This window comes from Calonectris borealis, chromosome 21 (assembly GCF_964195595.1).
Source record: "Calonectris borealis chromosome 21, bCalBor7.hap1.2, whole genome shotgun sequence".
Classification (NCBI taxonomy): Eukaryota; Metazoa; Chordata; class Aves; order Procellariiformes; family Procellariidae; genus Calonectris; species Calonectris borealis.
The window spans coordinates 2,754,839-2,771,942 of record NC_134332.1 but is presented as its reverse complement, the minus strand read 5'-3'; the positions used below and the strand labels follow the sequence as shown (position 1 = coordinate 2,771,942).

General features: G+C 50.2%; 2 protein-coding genes across 9 annotated transcripts in view; both read left to right on the top strand.

Annotated features, from left to right (window-relative positions):
- Nucleotides 1–133: 133 nt before the first annotated feature.
- On the top strand, nucleotides 134–5,378 carry NAIF1 (nuclear apoptosis inducing factor 1). The gene is made up of 2 exons (XM_075170400.1): nucleotides 134–1,006; nucleotides 1,675–5,378. The coding sequence occupies exons 1-2, from the start codon at nucleotides 496–498 to the stop codon at nucleotides 2,136–2,138; spliced, it is 975 nt and encodes a 324-aa protein (XP_075026501.1). The 5' UTR covers nucleotides 134–495; the 3' UTR covers nucleotides 2,139–5,378.
- Nucleotides 5,379–11,359: 5,981 nt separating this feature from the next.
- The window catches only part of EEIG1 (estrogen-induced osteoclastogenesis regulator 1), a 38,649-nt gene continuing 32,904 nt past the window's right edge, over nucleotides 11,360–17,104 (top strand). Inside the window, exons 1-2 of one of the 8 annotated variants that reach the window (XM_075170396.1) lie at nucleotides 11,360–11,609; nucleotides 13,001–13,636. In XM_075170396.1, coding sequence (XP_075026497.1) covers nucleotides 13,491–13,636 — 146 coding nt within the window. In that variant the 5' untranslated portion in view covers nucleotides 11,360–11,609; nucleotides 13,001–13,490. Of the gene's footprint in view, nucleotides 11,610–12,936; nucleotides 13,637–17,104 lie in introns of those variants that run through there. The other 7 variants (XR_012676754.1, XM_075170393.1, XM_075170391.1 and 4 more) reach the window with 7 other exon arrangements.

The following is a 17,104-nucleotide window of genomic DNA, read 5'->3' as shown; positions in this document are numbered from 1 at the left end:
ATGGGCGGGCCCAGCCCCTCATAGGCCTCACGCAGGCCCAGTGGCCTGAGACAAGCGGTGGGGCGGGGCCGTCTCTTGGCCGCCCGATGGGCAGCGCGGCTGGCCAATGACAGCGCGGCGCTCCCGGCGGGAGGCGAGAGCTCCAGCTGACGGGCAGGCGGGCTGCCCAATCACACGAGGCAGGAAAGGGGGCTGATTCTGGAAGCCATTACGCCAGTGTCGCAGGGTGGAGGCCGTTGAGCGGGGTTTGCTGGGTGGCTGCGGTACGCAATTTGCGTATCGTTAGCGGTGCCAAGGGGGGAGCGGGGGGGGACGGACACGTCCGGGCCCTGAGGGGCCTCGGGGCCCCCCTGTTGTCCCCGGCCCCGGGGGTGAGCAGGCTGGGGGGGCCCTGCTGCCTCTTGGCCCTGCCCAGCCTCCCCCAGGGCCCCCTGGGCCCGGCCAGGCCCCCCTGGCCTGCAGGTGTCCCCCAGTGCCCCCTCCTCGGTGCCCCTCATGGCCATGGCGTCGCCCCCGGCGCCCCCAGCCAAGAAGCGGAAGATGAACTTCTCGGAGCGGGAGGTGGAGATCATCGTGGAGGAGCTGGAGCGAGGCAAGCACCTCCTCATCAACCACTTCAACGCGGGCGTGCCCCTGGCCGCCAAGGCCGCCGCCTGGCACGACATCCTGCGCCGCGTCAACGCCGTCGCCACCTGCCACCGCGAGCTGCCCGAGGTCAAGAAGAAATGGTCTGACCTCAAGACCGAGGTGCGACGCAAAGTGGCCCAAGTCCGGGCTGCCATGGAAGGGGGAGGTGAGAGCCAGAACGGCAACGGCAACGGGCCGGAGAGCGAAGACCCGACAGGTGCTGCGACCACCCCAGTTATCCTCACCCCCATGCAGCAACGCATCTGCAACCTGCTGGGAGAAGCCACCATCATAAGTTTGCCGAGTGGGGACTGCAGTGCAGGTGACGGGACCGAGATACCCATCACCGCATCCGCCACCACGGTCACCCTGACCCAGAGTGAGTGCTGCGCCTGCTGAAGATGCTCTGTGCTGAATTGGAAGGTCATGCGGGGGGCCCAGACACCCTGCGAGGAGGCCCTGAGCCCTGTACGGGGAAAGCTCCAGCAAAAAGAAACCCCCACGTCTCTGTAATGAAAATGCCATTCCCAATATGTCCTCATGCTGTAGGGGAGTGGCTGCAAGATATGCACATACTGAAAGTCAGCTTTGCTAGCTGGGCTCGGCCTTAAGAACAAGGGAAGCCAGTATCCTTTGCACCGTGCAGATTCTTCGGTCCCCCTCTCTGGGGACAAAAGCAGGGGGAGAAACATCTCCAAGGCTGATTTCCCAGTCTGCCCCAAAGAGCAGCTGTCCTTCTGACAAGTGCCATTCTGGGTCTTATGTCAGTTGGTTAATGCCGCTTGGAAAGATTGTTCTGAACTGGAGGTTGAGAAATTATTTTGTCTAGACAGATAAGGCATGCCCTATTCCTTTGGACTGTACAGCCTAGAAGGAAGCTCAAATGAGGGTGGAGTAGACTTAAATAGGTCATTTTGTGCATTGCTGTTCATTGTATGTTATCTCACTGAACAGGCAGTATTCCTGTGATATTCATTGAATAGTCCTGTAGATAAAAATCCCCGTATGGCAGCTACTTCTCACCCCCTTTCTGTCCTTTGTTCTCAGTTCCTGCAGAGACAACCTACCACAGTCTGGAGGACGGAGTCGTGGAGTACTGCACAACAGAAGCCCCCACCACAGTCACTGCCGAAGCACCCTTGGAGATGATGGCGCATCAACACGAAGTGTCTGCGAAACCCCAGGAGCTGAAAAGCCGAATTGCTCTGAACTCAGCCAAGCTCTTGCAGGAGCAGCGAGTGACCAACTTGCACGTGAAGGAGATTGCCCAGCACCTGGAGCAGCAGAATGACTTGCTTCAGATGATTCGTCGCTCTCAGGAGGTGCAGGCATGCGCCCAGGAGCGACAGGCACAAGCCATGGAAGGAACACAGGCGGCACTGAGTGCCCTCATCCAGGTCCTCCGCCCCATGATTAAGGACTTCCGTCGATTTTTGCAGAGCAATACACCCAGTCCGTCGGTCACCGCTGACTCCAGCCAGACAGGGCAGCAAGATGGCATTATCCAGTGAAAGAAACAGTGATGGGACGTCTTTCCTGGAAAAAGCCTGCCCGTGCTGCCGATGGACACAGGGAGCGAGGGGTGCTAGCTCTTGTCAATGTGAAATGGCTCACCTTGGAGTCTTGCTGAGCCGAAACAGCTTTCTTTCTCTGTTAATCTTATGGTAATATGCCTTCTCAGACTCGTCATACAGAGCCGTAGCAGGATGTGTAATAAACCAGGAACTTAACACTGGTTGCTTTAGTTCCTCAAACAATAGATTTATTAAAACAAAAGACAGTTATTTTTTTATTTCTGTTTGGAAAAAAACTCTCCTAAGTTTGACACCTCTCTCTCTCTCTCTCAAGATCTATAGCCTTTAACTGACTTCTGACGTGGAGAGTCTTGTGATAAGGTTATGGTAAAACTGGTTTGAAACTAAATGGCAGTGATGGGTGCAGCTCAACTCTGTCGTCAGAGGCCAAGCAGCTTGTTATAATTTCTCCTTTTTTTCCCTACCATTTCAGCTTCAAACCCCTAGAATAACTGACCTTTAGCTTTTCATTCTCCATTTTGAAAGACGTCGTCTCTGTAGTCTGTCAGTGCAGTTTATCCACCAAAGCTTCTCTGTCCTCCCGCATCTTGTCCTCCAGGGTTGTCTGCTGTTCCAGCAAGTCTGCAACACGGCTGCCATATAGAAAGAAAATTAATCCTTAAGTGACAAGAAAGAATAAGGCTCCTAACCCTTCAAAATTGCTTCAGAAACATGGCTTTTCCCTATCCTTTCATCTTGCTCCTCCAGTCATGTACGCACACCTATCTGTTACACTGTTCTACTACCTCAATCTTCTTAGCCTGCTGGAAATTAACTTGAGTTTCCCCCCTGGAGCTCAAATGCATTGCCTCCAAGATACGCAGGATAAAGAGGTACTTCTCTCCTCTTGTACCTACCTATTTTCTCCTGCAGCAATATCAACACATTTATTTAGCTTCAAAACAAAACTGGCATAAACTATACTGCCTATCTCTTCTAATCCCTTCCATTTGAGCATTTTAAACAGATCTCAAAGGAAAGATAACCTTAATTCTTTCAAAGCATTACAAAATGGCAAAGGAACAGAGTTTTAAGGGTCAGCAAACCCTTAAAAAGCCTGCCTTTGCTGTGGCAACTCAGCAGCGGAAGCCACATCTCTCTCTCTCTCCCTCTCAATCTCTCCAAACTCTGCTCTAGTCCTTAGGCAGTGCTGGTTTTGCTTGGATATTTACAAGCAATCCAATTAAATTATTCAATTTAATGAAATTATTCAATTAAATTCAATTAAGTTATCCTTGAACTTAGAACTCATCCCCGCTCATGCTTGTTTCTCCAGACTAATTTTATTTTAACCTGTTCAGCGTAACTTCGAGGTCACTCTTGTCCTTTACTACTTTGCTGTAGCGACTCCTCCTCCTCCTAGACTACTTTGTTGTAGGACTCCAGAATAGGCAGCGCCTCAGCAACATAACTGTCCTATTAAACAAAAGAAATACATGAGGAAAAGAGCAAGGGTGACAAAAACTGGACGCGGGATATGCAGACAATATGCAGAGATACTGATATGGGTAAGCATGATACGTGCAGAGACTTTACTAAGACTTTTAAAATATTGAGGACAAGTATTTATTTTTATTCTTCCTGATCCTTCAGAGAGATCACAGCACTGCAGCTGCCAAGGTACAGTTATCATAAACTGTAGTGCACGGTAGTGAATGCATTTCTGTCTCTTGCTGAAAGCATTTGCTGGGAACACAGTACCCGATGTGGTACGACCTTCTCTCTGCACCGAGAGTTACGGATACTGCTCTTGGAGCGTGACATGCAGACCATGCAGACCAGCACCAAGCCTACGTGCAGTTTAAATCCCACCCACATCCCCTGAAGATACAAATGGGATTAAAATAGTGCATTCACCTCATGTTCTATCTGCGTGCGATCATGAAATTTCACTATGAACTTGGCAGATGTGATGAAAATTTTATGTCTTGGTTACCAGATACTGACCTGGGATACGTATCGGAAGCAACGTATTACCTGTCTCAGCGTAGTTAATACACAAGGGCCTGGATGAGTTTCACTCGGGTGTAACAGGTGAAACTCCATCTCTGTCTCCTCTGCATAGTCTGTCACCTCCATAATACCTGGATCCATCAAAGTGGACCTGGACTGCAGAGCTTCAGCCACGCAGTAATTCCCAACGTTTCGGAGTTTGTCAGCCACTGATTTAATTGAGTGAATTTTGGAGCATTATTTGGTTCTGCTGTTGGCGGTGGTATTTGTTCTGTACCTGTTAGGAGCTGGAAGTGAGTACAGCCATCCTTTGTTAGTCTTGAGATGTTAGTCTTGAGTCTCTAGACGGCTTCGAGTGGCATTCTGAGAAATGGGTCTGAGGTTCACCTCACTATTTTCTCACTATTATACGGGGTAAAACAACATTTGCAGCCACTTTTCTCTTCTTTGCGGTGTTCAGGCTGTAGGGCTTGGTCCTCAATGAGAAAGCTTATTTTCACAGGATGGTGAACATGATTCTCACTGACTTGCAGTAACTTCATAAACTTTTAGATTAAAAGCTCCACTTGTACATGCATGGAAGCAAACTTAAAAAAAAAGAAAAAGAAGGAAGCATAATTCTTCTTCTCCCCGTACCTTGCAAAGTGTGTCACATTTAACGGGCTTGTTGCTTGCCAGATATTACTTTTGAAATGGAACTTTTTCAGAGCTGGTATTTGCTTGCTGTTAAGTCTCCTTTAGGGCTGAGATGTGGTGAGCAACGACTGATGAGGGAGTGAATTTGCACAATCAGATTAAACCTTTACGCAGCCTTTTAGGGGGGGATGCTGATGGGGGACCCCTGGTTAGACAGTAGGTGAAGAGGCTACCGCTGCCTGTCTCTGGCCTTTACTCATCTCCTCTCGTCTGCAAGTCTGACGGGGTAGAAAAGGACAGCGCGGTGAGAAGGGTTTGGCCCCTTCAAGACTCACGACCCTCTGGCACTGACATCTCTGTGCTGAGTCAGGGCGGCATCAGCTGCGTCTTCCCGCCTTGTCCGGCATGTCGCCACATGAGTAACACTCACCTGACTCTTCCTCTCAGACTTCATGGAATCAAATCAATTGCTCAATTGAAATTTATTTTTAAAGTGAGAACTCTCTCATATGTGTTGGTTTACCTCATTTGTGTAAAGATCTCTCCTTTACAAATATGAATTTTAATAAAAAATAAATTTTTGGTAAACAGGCTGTTTCAGTTCATCGGCATGCTCCAGGGCAAAAATGAGTTCACGACAACAAGTTTGCAACACAATCCTCGCTGAGAAAGGGCCAAAGAAAGCTGTGAACAGCCACGTGTCTCGGTAGCTTTTTCTCTTGTTCGTGAACTTTGTGGCCTTGTATTTACATAATTATGGTCTTTCTTTTTTCAAATAACAGCTGTTACAGCCTTACCTTGGAGCACGAGTTATTTCATTGTTTATGACAGATTACCAAAGTACACTAATCTCCCAACTGCTCAGAAGATGCCACAATAGCCTAAAATGATGGATGAAGTACCAGCCTTTGGCTTTAAATTGCAGTGTGCATTTTTTCAGTGACTAAGCACTTAAGCTGTGTTACTCTTTCATAGGAGTAAACGTGTTGCCCTTGGAACCACCCATTTTTCTTGTCTTTTCAAGATAAATATAGAGCTTAGTCAAACCAGCAGCATTCAGGTGCAAGTTCCGCGTACACGTTTTTGTCTCATTAAAAAGATGTAGCAACATTTTAAATACAGGGTGAGCACTGTGATGAGGGGCTTGGTTGTTGCTCATGACGAGGTCATCAAACTTGGGGAGGGAGAGAGAAAAGTGTCCCTTAAAGTCAAAACGAGGAGAAACAGGTAAACAGGGCACTTACAGGGCACTCAACCGAACAGGGAACTGGTGCCCAAACAGAACAAAAGCTGAGGAGTAACATCTATAGACGTTCATTTGTGCTCCTCCACTGTTCTTTTTGTACCTAGAGATTTGTATTGAGCATCCAGAGCGGGAGAGAGCTGCGCAGGGATGTTCTGCCGCAGGGTACCTCGGAGGTGAGGGCGAGCAGCCGGGCAGCGAGCGGCATCCTTTGTACCCGCTGGAGGAAGAGAAGTTTGGTGAGGGACTCTTGGTGGGTCAGAAGATGAACTTCGCAGCAATCGGAGGCAGCGGCCAAGCTGCCTGCAGCACCACTAGCTGCTTCAGGAGCAAAACTCTGGGTGTGATGTGTGCAGCTCAGGCATGGCTTTCCAGGAGATGGCACTGTGCAACGGGGCAAAGCGCGGGGATCCTGAGCTGCAGCAAAGTACCGCCCAGTGTCCGGCCCTGGCAGGATGGTCCCAGAAATGACCCTTGTCGTCCAGACCTTTCGTGATCCTGCTTGCTCCTCTCACTGATGAATCTTTTCAGGACTGAGAGCCCAGAGAGGAGGAAATTCAATGGGCAGAGCTCAGGGATGAGGATGGTAGCCCTAGAAAAGTCCGGGTTTCTGGGAAAGCAAACCAGGTCCCTCTGCTTCCCGCAAACACAGGCAGAGGACATTGAGATGTCGGGAGCTCACGACTCTTTTTGGGGCGAGTTCACTGCAGAACCGAACGGGCAGGCACAAAATAAAAAAACGCATGAATTCTTTAATTATAAGCAAAGGGACAGGTTTTAAGATTTTTAGAAGACACGTAAATACGTCAGTATCCCACGAGTACAGTGCGCTGCCATAGCTACATCGCAGTTCTGGGAGCGGATCCCTGCCAAGGGACAGAATGATATCACCAGCATACTCACCCAAATTACCTTTACCTCCTCCAGCATGTTTTTAAAGTTTGTCAAGCCTGTTTTGGCAAAACATTCTTCTGGGTTTTTTTGTGTTTTTTCCTGTTGCCATCTGAGAGGTTATTGCCAGCCGGTACTGTCAGCACAGTGTGGTCTGTTAAGTATGAAAATTGAAGCATTTAAGATTCTTTGTCTTTCTCAAAAGCATCTGACAAGAAGCTTCACACAAATGATCGGCACAGCTTCCAGGCTGCATTTTGCGAGCAGGAGTGAAGCCCACATCGTCTGCACACCGGACTCATGAGCCCTTGGGTCCCAGCCCTGCAAGGTGATTAACCCAAGGCAGAAGCCCAGGCCCAGCAGGGACAGTTTCTGCTGCCTGTACCGCCTGGGATCCCAAATTAGAGATTGCCGTGTCAAGTGGGAACCACAGACTTACAGTTGTTTCTGCTGCGTTTGGGGTAACAGCGGCATTTGTGGGGCTGCAGCCAGAAGCACGGAACCAGTGGGAGAGCCCACGGCCAGCAAGTCTCTTGTCCGGCAGAGCGCTGAAGGCGACACCTGGGATAGAGACACAGGATAATGCTTAATAAACACAACAAGCCTCGAGGCAAAGCGGGTTCCAGCCTGCAGATTTTGGAAGGGGCAAACCAGCTCCCGTTTCACTGATAGGCCTCCAGGAAAGCAGCGAAGAGTCCTGCCACACATTCCCAGGACACACTGGAGCAGATATGGAAACCAGTAAACAAAAAAAGCCAGGCAGCTGGATTTTCGGGTCTGGCCACATGTTTGGGGAAAGGAATCCACCGACTCCAGATTCCTGTGCTCCCTTTGTCTCTGCCGATAACAGGATCCCCTGTCCTGGCAGGCCAAAACCCACCGTGCAGGTGTGTCCTTTGCACATCCAACAGGAAATCCAGCCTGGCACAGAAAGTGAAACAGTTCTGGCCTTTATGGTGATGAGTTTGGTTAAATATGGAACAAGTGAAAAACACAAGCAGATCAAAGCAGAGCTCACAACCTGTTATTAAATTAAGCTGAGAAGACGCAAGCTTGGAATAACTCCACACCATAGGATAATCCTATGTCATGGGGATAGACACCCATTCCCCTCACAGGGTTTCCAGCAGCCTGCACGCTACAGACGGAGCTCACACCGCTGCGGTGTCCTGACCCGGGGGCCTGCACCCCCTGCCCCATTTCGGCAGCTCCCCGGCCTGGGTCTGCCCCCCAGCTCTGGGGAAAGCACCCACCGCGGGTGCCCAGCCAGCAGCTCCCATGCAGCTCCTCAGAGCTGGTGCATTGCAGGTGCTTGGCCACCAGCAGTACGAATAACACATTTATAGCACACAGCGTCGTGTGATAATCTTTTATTTTTGGATGACAAGGCTGAAAGCTCATTAAAGCTATTACAACAGAGGTTACAGGTGTAACAGAGGAGAGCCATTATGGTGTTTATGCTGTTGCAGCAACGTGTATAATTTCGTTTTCAAATTTTAATCATTTGGCTCCTAGGACAAATGGATTAGTGTGATGATGTTTTCCAGAGGAAGACGCTGATGATGTAGTTTACAGGGCTTGATGATTTGCTCGTGTATCTGGGATTCCCTTGGGATAAGAGATAGGATTTGATGGCTCACCAAACACATTACAGAATCTATCTCGCTTCACCTCACTGAGTTTTGTCCCTTCTGAATTTATCTTGCCTTGTTTCTTCCCTGCTGCTTTACCTCAGTCCTCGAAGTGGGGAAGGAGGAGGCAAGAAAAGCCATCTCTGTTCCTGCTCACTCGCAGTCCCAAGGTGAGCAGACCGGTGAGATCCCAGCCCCTGGCCGGCGAGACACGCCTCCGGTGATAGCAGAGGTGAGGCTCAGACTTAACTGCAGAGCCCAAGCTGATAAATTATCCCAGACTGATAAAATAATGCCCTGAGCCAGCAAAAGTTGAGGAAGTGGTGGCGGCACTGGGGAGCAGCATCAGGAAAGGCTTAGGTCAGGGAGGGCATGGGGCAGGGATGTGGCTGAGGTTCACGGAGTAGAGGTGAGGTGGGCACAGCGAGGCCGAGGTCGTAGAAGAGAAATCAACAGCATTTGAGTCTGGGGTAAGCAGAATTAATATATATCGGAGCGCCCTGTTCACACACACGGCCCCTTAGTGAATGGATTGGACCTGGATCGGAAAATAATATAAAGCCAGTGGGATGGTGGACGGACAGAGATACCCTACGCTCACGTTGCCTCTGTGGGGCTCAGACTCACCCATGCCCACACCACTCCCAGCCGGGCACACGTTCAGAGGAGCACTGTCCCTTTAAAAAATGTGAATTTGTCCAGAAATAATTATGCAGCATAAACACAGAAAAATCAACAGGGTGAATTTCGAACTAATAAAGATTTAATCTCTAAGTCATGAGACTGCATTTGTTAGGAAAATATACATACCCCTGAGAATCCAGCTACGGTTGCTATATTACACACTGTTCAGCAGCTCACTGGGCATTTTTCCAAATCCATTTATTTTTAACATCAGTCACATTATTCAATTAATTATAAAAACACTGAGGTTTTCAAGAGATGTTTCTGATAAAACTGCAGAGTAAATATGCGTGAGAACAGCAAGGATTAAAATCTCTGTAAACCGTCGCATTTGGGGCTGTTGCTATAAACAAGAGAAGTCCTCCAAGGAGGTTATTTATCAGAGTGAATCATACCAGATAACACAGGGCCTCCTCCCACACCACAAACAGAGAGTTCGTGTGTCCTTTACCTAGCGATGGAAGCGAAAGATGGACACATCTGTCAGCGCTACGCTCAGGGAATGAGAAGTGTGAGGGACTGGGCTGGATTCTTCAGATGCTTCCAGCATTTGAGCATCCCAGCTTGGGAAATATTAAATATTTAGCAAGCTGAGCTCTTTCCCAATAAACTGAGAAACAGAAAGCAAAAAAACCCAGCCCATCTCTAGCAATGTCTTGAGGCCTTGAAAACACCAGATATCATTGATGGAACGATCCAAGCCCTACCTTTAAAAGCAGCCTCCACAAACCCTGCTGTATGGGAAGACTGGTATCTCCTGCAGTGGTTTCACTGTACCAATATAAAATGTTTTCCCAGCCCAAAGTCTGTGTATCTGCTTAACCTGGTAAGCAAGAATCATAACAACGCATTTGGCTTAATCCAGTTTTTAACTTTTATCCAAGTACGTTGCCATGTACTTTTCCTAGCAGATTTTGTTTTTTTTAACAGACCCACATTGTGGTAGATATTGTCTGCATAGATAGCAAAGATTAAAGGCAAAAGGAGTCAGGGCATCAAAGCCTGGCAGAGGGAGCGAGGACTCCCAGGCTCTCATCCAAGCTTTGCCAGACATGCAAATCAGCCTTGGGAAAGATCCCTCCCATATAAGCCTGAACTTCTCTGCAACAGAGACTCTCAGGCACATCCCTAACTTTAAAAAATAGGCAAATCATGTTGATGATTGCAGACTCCTTCAGGACAAGGAGAGACATTTTATTCTGCTTGCCCTTAAACGATGGAATCCTGCCTAACCAGGGATCCCAGCCACAGCACAGGACACGGCAGCAGTGCATAATAACAGGGAGCCATTTTGATGAAGAGATGTGTTTAACTGGTTGCCACATCTCACACGCGGAGGGTGAGACTCCAGCTCCTGGCCGTGCCTCGTGCTCCCCGCAGGGGTGTGCGGTGCCAGGGCCTCCCTCCCGCTCCAGGACAGCCAGCCCAGACGCTGCTGGTCAGCCTGACCCACGGCCCGCTGTGTGGTACCTGGAGGCGCAGAGCGAGGACGGGGTGGCCACACCGCTGCCTTTGTCAGGAGGCGCTGCCACGCTGCCTGCAGCGCGTGGGACGCTCCCGTTGGAAGAGATGTCACCGGGAGCTGCCTGGGCAGGGAAGGCACTGGGACAAGGACAGGGCGAGGGCTCCTGGCTGTGAAGGGGCAGAGCTGAAGACGACGCACAGAGACCATGTCTGTCAGAGCTGCCCCTGCCATCACCTCAGCCCAGGCAGGGATACCTCGACTGCAGACTCCCAGGAGTCGAAGCCTGCCATCCCCTCAGCGAGCCCGCTCCAGCCCCGCACACTCCAGTGCCACCTCGGGGCTATGGGACATCCTGGGAGGGGGCGGGAAGGCCCGAGGAACCCCCGCACCCCGGGGCCACACGACTGGCCAGGCAACCACACTGAGCCGCCCTCCCGCCACTTTCCCCGCTGAGACGACACCGGGGCCGCCCCAGAGCCCCCCACTTCCCGCCCACCCCTCAGCCAGGGGGACGGTCTTCGCCCAAACCGACAGCCTCCGCCTCCAATGCCCACTCTTTCTTCCCCGCCCCGTTCCGGAGCAACCAATCAAAGTCTGCCGTGCTCGGCCCGCCTCCATGCTGCTTGCCCAATCGAGCGGCGACGCTCCCGTGCTCCCCTCCCCCCTCTCTGGGGAGGAGGGCGGCGGGAGGGGGTTACGTAGTGTCGGGTTGGTATTCCCGAAGCGCGGTGGTAGTGTTGCTCTGCCTTGTGGCTGCCTGCGGCGTTGGCGTAGGGGCCGCAATTGGCGTAACGCTAGCAGAGGCGGCTGTGGCGGGTAGCAGCGGTGGCTGTGGCGGCTGTGCGAGGAGAGGGCAGGAGGTGCGAGCAGGGCCGGGCAGGGACCGGGCCGGGACCGGGCCGCAGGTCGGTGGAGGAGGCCGGGAAGCGGGCTGAGACCTTCCGCAGGTCGGCTCGTTATTTTGGGGCTGGGAGGGGGGCTGAGACCTGGTTGCAGCTCGGTGCATGGGCTGGGAGGGGGGCTGAGACCTGGCTGCAGCTCGGTGCATGGTTCATGGGGCCAGAGGCGGGCTGTAGCTGGGCCATGGCCCAGTGCATGGCCCCTGGGGCTGGGAGAGGGGCTGAGACCTGGCTGCAGTTCACTCCGTGGTTCACGGGGCCGGGAGGCAGGCTGAGACCTGGCCACCGTTCCGTGCATGGCTCAAAAAGCAAGCTGAGACCTGACCACAGCTTAGTGCATGGCCCAGGGGTGCCAGGGGATGGGCTGCAACCTCACCACAGCCCAGTGTGTGGTCCATGGGGCCAAGAGGTGGGCTAAGACCTGTCCGCATCTCGGTTCACGGTCCAGGGGACTGGAAGGCAGGCTGAGACCTAGCTGCAGCTCGGTGCAGGGGCAGAGGGGGCAGGTATAGCTCATGGAGGGGGCTGGTGGTGTGAAGCAGTCACCAATCTGCCCCCTCACTCTGCTCAGAGGTGGCCGCAGGAGAACGGTGCCTCTGCGGAGGTGCCCGGGCCTGAGCTGCTGGATTCGCCCGCTCCCGCCCGAGCGGGAGAGGGGCTTTAACTGCACACCCGTGCAGGCAGCAGGAGCTTTGCCTGCGTTGGTTTGCAGTCATTCTTCCTATCGGTGAGGATTGTTTACTGCCCGGTGTTCATAACGTCGTCCCTTTTAGATGCTAATCAGCTCTTGGCCTCCCTGGCTTAGGTGTTGCGTAAATGTGTAATGAAATTACCATCTCCAGCCCAAAACTGAACTGTGCGGGGCATGGCTTGGTGTGGACCTGGTGCCGGGGGAAGGCAGCATACTCGGTGGGCCTGGCTATTTAACAGCCAGATGACCTGATTCGGTTATTATGCTGTGTAATCTGGAGCAGACTGCTTTTTGTCCCTCTGTGCTGGTTTCTCCATTTATAAGATTCAGGTGCTAACACTTAGGGCTGGTTGGAAAAACAGAAAAGAAACAGATTTTTGCATTTCTTGAGACAGCTTTTGCTTACTCTTGTTAGACTACATGTTAGACTGATCTTGCTCTGTAAACTGCTTCCAAAGATGATGGGTGAAAATAGAGCAGATTTTTATTAGTTGCTTTGCAAAACAGAAATTAGGAGGGGGATGACAACAGTGAAGCTTGCTCTAGGCAAAAAGGGGAAAGAGGATGTTGGGGCCAGGCTAATTGGGGCCATACCTCTTAAGACTGGTATGAGTCTGGACTGAATATTACCCATCCAAACAGGTTTTATAGGAGGAGGAGGAGCCCAAGACTGGCTGGGATTAATTTACTCATTTCCCTCCCAAAGGCTGACCTGAAGACCTGTATCAAGGAGTTGCACAAGAGGAGGATATAGAAACTGGAAGCTCTCTGAATGTGCTGCCTGCAGACTTAAGGCTTCTTCGGAGACTCAAGATGACTTCCCAGGAGAGATGCTTTCTGGAGGGGTTGTGCTGAAGACAGAGCACTGCAGGCTCTAACTGGGACAGCTCCTGCTGGTCTGGAGCTGAGACAGACTTCTCTCCATCCCTTTTCCCTTGGAGATGTTGCAGAGATTTAATCTGACCTCTTCCTCCTCACCTGAAGCCTGCCGTGGCGATGACCCCACAGCCAGATCCGACCACCAAAGAGAAGACAATTGTGCGTTTGAAGCTGGGCCGTCGTTGTAACTGAACTGGAATTTACTCCCTCCTTGCGCTTCTGAGCGAGTGCCGTTCCTCTGCTTGTCTGTTTGTGTTTTGAGCCGCTCCTCCCTGATCTTGTTTGGAATTCCTGGGCTTTCCACGCTGAATTTGCCCATGGCTTTCCTGATGAAGAAGAAGAAATTCAAGTTTCAGACAAGTTTCACTCTAGAAGAGCTGACTGCTGTCCCCTTTGTGAATGGGGTTCTGTTCTGCAAAATCAGGCTGCTGGATGGAGGAGACTTTGCTAGCTTATCTACCAGGTAAGAAGCTGCTTGCAGACTTGTTTCCCGGCTGTGCTTCTTTCCCTGGTTATTCTTCACTCGAGCAGTTTAGCATATGGCTACCACTTGCCTACCCCTTGATGGGATTTTAATAGTTCTGTTGTAGGGCCCCACATGCCACATCATTCTCTGGAGCGGGGGAAGAACATAGCTGGAGAGCTCTGAACCTGGGTGGTGTTGATCAGAGCTGGATTGAATTTTTCAGAGATGTGGGGGGGAGCGGGAGGTCGCTCCCCTGAAAAGGACTGAGGTTTGTGGATGAAATCCTCTCTTCCCCCCCCCTTGCCCAAGTTCTCACACGCTATTTCAGATCCTGTGCTATATTGCTTTCATGCCTAACTTGAAACTCAACTCTGTAGAAAACTGTATCTAAGCAAATCAACCCTTCCCAACTTTGCTCTCCCCCTTTCCTTCCGAATTACTGTTCTTGGTAAGAGTGGAAGTAGCTTGCTTTGCATTGCAAATTGCTGTGCAAGGGAAAACTGCTGCCTGGAGTCAAAGTTGTCAGTGTTAAAGACACAGTTTATCTCCTTGAACTGATGCCATTGCATCTCCAAGTTTATAGCTATAGTATTTTCTTCTTTATGTGATCTATGATACTGGGATCGTTCTCCTGCACATCTTAGAAGGTTGTTCTGCCATCGTGTATTGGCATTTCTCTGACTCCTTCAGGCAGGTCTGTCCCCACTCCTGCTGCTAATTGCTAATAAAAACTTGCTTTGTTTCCAACTATGCACATAGATTATCACCAGCAGTATGCAAACGCGAATTCCATAACAGCCCGGACTTGCTTGCTTTCTGCCTCAAGATGTGAAGGAAGCCTTCAGTGGTTTTCAAAACTTGTTTTTTTGCTTTCCTGAGTGACTGCTCAGTTTTAAAGGTACAGGATTAGTTTGTGCTAGCTGTTAACTGCTTTATCCCAGAGCTAAAGCCTGGTTTGGTCTGGTTTTCCTCTTTGTGGTGCTACACACTGAGCTTTCTCGTTTCAGGAGAGAAGATTTTATTGGGCAAGCGTAAAACATTTCTGTCTTGCAAATAGCAGTGGTAGGGCATTGCTCAAAGCTTGGTTTTTCTTCCAGAGGCTCGGTGCAACCTCCTCTGAAGTCTGTAGAAGCCGTGGGCGTGGAACACCTCCAAAAATGGACTTTGAATTAATTTCTCTTTTGAAGAAAATCTATCAAAAGAGCTTTTCCTTACAGTGTTCTCCCCTGAGGCTAGATCCTTGGGTTTGGTGGAAGCAGCTTATCTAAGGAATTCAAACAGTATGTGAACTTGGAAAGAAATTAACCCCTCTGCTTCCTGGAGTCATAATAAAATGAGTTGAACTGGAGGGTGTCTTAGGAAAAGCCTGTGCTGAGAAATATCAATCTCCCTCTCCTTGTCGTCTCTGAAAGCAGCTTCTCGGGGCCGTCGCCGGGGTTTGCTGATGCTGCCAGCCGTTTGGGTTGCGTTGGGTTGTTTTCTGAGCTGGCCGGCGTTCAGCAGTTCGCTCAGCACGGTGCGTTGCAGATGTGTTCCAGCAGCGAAATCATCTGTAATTTAAACCAAACACATACATTACTCTCAACCAGCTTGATTGCTTATAAACGAGCAAAGGGGAAGTAGGCTGTTGGGTTTGCCGCCTTCCCCCTAACCTGTCTGTACTCTAACTGAAAGCACATGGAAACCTGTTCCTGCTTGAAAAGTTACGGGTCTCGGTGGTATTGAGTCATTTGACCTTTTCCAAATATTTTCCCCTGTTGCAGTTAGAGAAACTTCAGGAGGGATGAATTTCCAGGAATGGTGAGGGGAAGAGTTACTGTGTGGAGGGGCTCCCAGATCATGCCTTGGCTCTGCTCTGTGCTCCTCAAGTCATTTCCATGACCTTTTTGATACTCTTTGGATCTGAGGAAAGATTAAAGGGAAGGAGATGCTGTGCTCGTGTTGTGTTAGAAGTCTGTACATTATTTAGGATCTATGATTGTTTCTCTGAAATCAATCACTTCCAAAAACGATTGCATTTGAGGTTGTAATGTCTGTCAGGTCATCTTATGTGAGCTGCTTATGTAAAAAAGTCTGGTGTTTGCTCTGCAATCGATTTGGGCTTCTTCTGTGGTCTGTGGCAATAGGAGGTAATCAGCTATGATCGAGCAGACCAGTAGCTCTTTCTGCCCGTGAGTTTTCAGAGAACTGATCTGAACAAGGTGTCCCATGTAGTCTGGAGTCTGTAAATGGGGGGGAGAAGTAGGTATAGGAACCCTTCATAGGACATGTTAAATCAGTTTTCTTTTTTCTCGATTAAGTGACCTATGATATGGAAGGAAGAGTCTTGTCTGAGAATATAAGAATCTCCAGAGACAGATTTTTCAGGTTATTTACAATAGACTTACTTGGCAGCTTGTGCACGTCTGTGGCGAGAGGTGGGGATATGATATATCCAACGAGTTGCTAGGTGGCACCGGGTTCATTTGACCTGTGATCAGAGCAGAAGTGGGAGGCTGTACTGCCAGCTCCCGTCAGCCCGTCCCGGTCCCAAGTCCACTTCAGCCTGGGTTGCAGGTACCTGCTGCAGCCTGGTGCTGTGGGTCCGGTGCGGCACACACCGGCCGGGACCCCCTCCCCGCTGCGAGCTGCTCACACCTCCTCTGCCCAGGCTGGGACAAACCAGCCTGGCTGGAGGGGAACCTGTCTGAAATGCATTAAGACTTAAGCTCTTAGGAATTCAAGGCACTCTGGAAAAGGTCCAGGTCCTGTCAGCACATTCGGCTTTGGGGATCGGCCTCTCTTGGGGTCTCTGGTTTGTTTTTTTTTCTTGCAGGCAGGTACCCTTTTCCACACTTGCTGTGCTCAGGCCTTGCATTAACCCATGGGTATTTTAGTGACTAAAGTTGCAGCTGTAGATTTCCTTTTGCTCGCCCTTTCCCCTCCCTTTGTAAAGTTTCCTTATGCTCTGGCGGGGCTTCTGAGGATAAGACTCACCCGTTTCAGTTTACAGCGCTTTGCGTGAAAAGCTTCTATTGTCTGTGGGTTTATTGCCCTCTTATTGAATTACAGAAGTTGGTCTTCTGAAAATGCATCTGAGCCAGGTAGGCCTGGCAGGTGCTGTATTTCCCAAGGAGAAGTACCGGTATATTCCTTGAATAGTATTAATCCAGATACTTAAATAGCACAACCGCCAGTGAATTCAGTTGCCTCCCAAATATCTTTAAAAATAGCAGGCGCAGAGCAGTAGGGATGTATTCATGGCAACCGTTTTTGTGAAGCAGATGGGCTGCTGCGTTTTGTACCAGTTTGAAGCTTTTTTGGGGGGTGTGCGTCTTTGTTCCTAGAGAGATGATACGATAAGCTCATTGGGAGGTTTTGGCAGGGGCCTGGATGTCCAAATGAGTGCCTAAAGCTACAGGCTGATGTAGTACGTACATGTACATCTTTGGGTATCATAGAAGAGGAAGACTTGATTAAATTCCT

What these genes read in the sequence shown, in the direction of transcription:
- NAIF1 (XM_075170400.1), top strand. Translation starts at nt 496, where the DNA reads ATGGCCATGGCGTCGCCCCCGGCGCCCCCAGCCAAGAAGCGGAAGATG. An exon ending in CACGGTCACCCTGACCCAGA is followed by an intron (nt 1,007 to 1,674) that starts GTGAGTGCTGCG and finishes CTTTGTTCTCAG; the next exon opens with TTCCTGCAGAGACAACCTAC.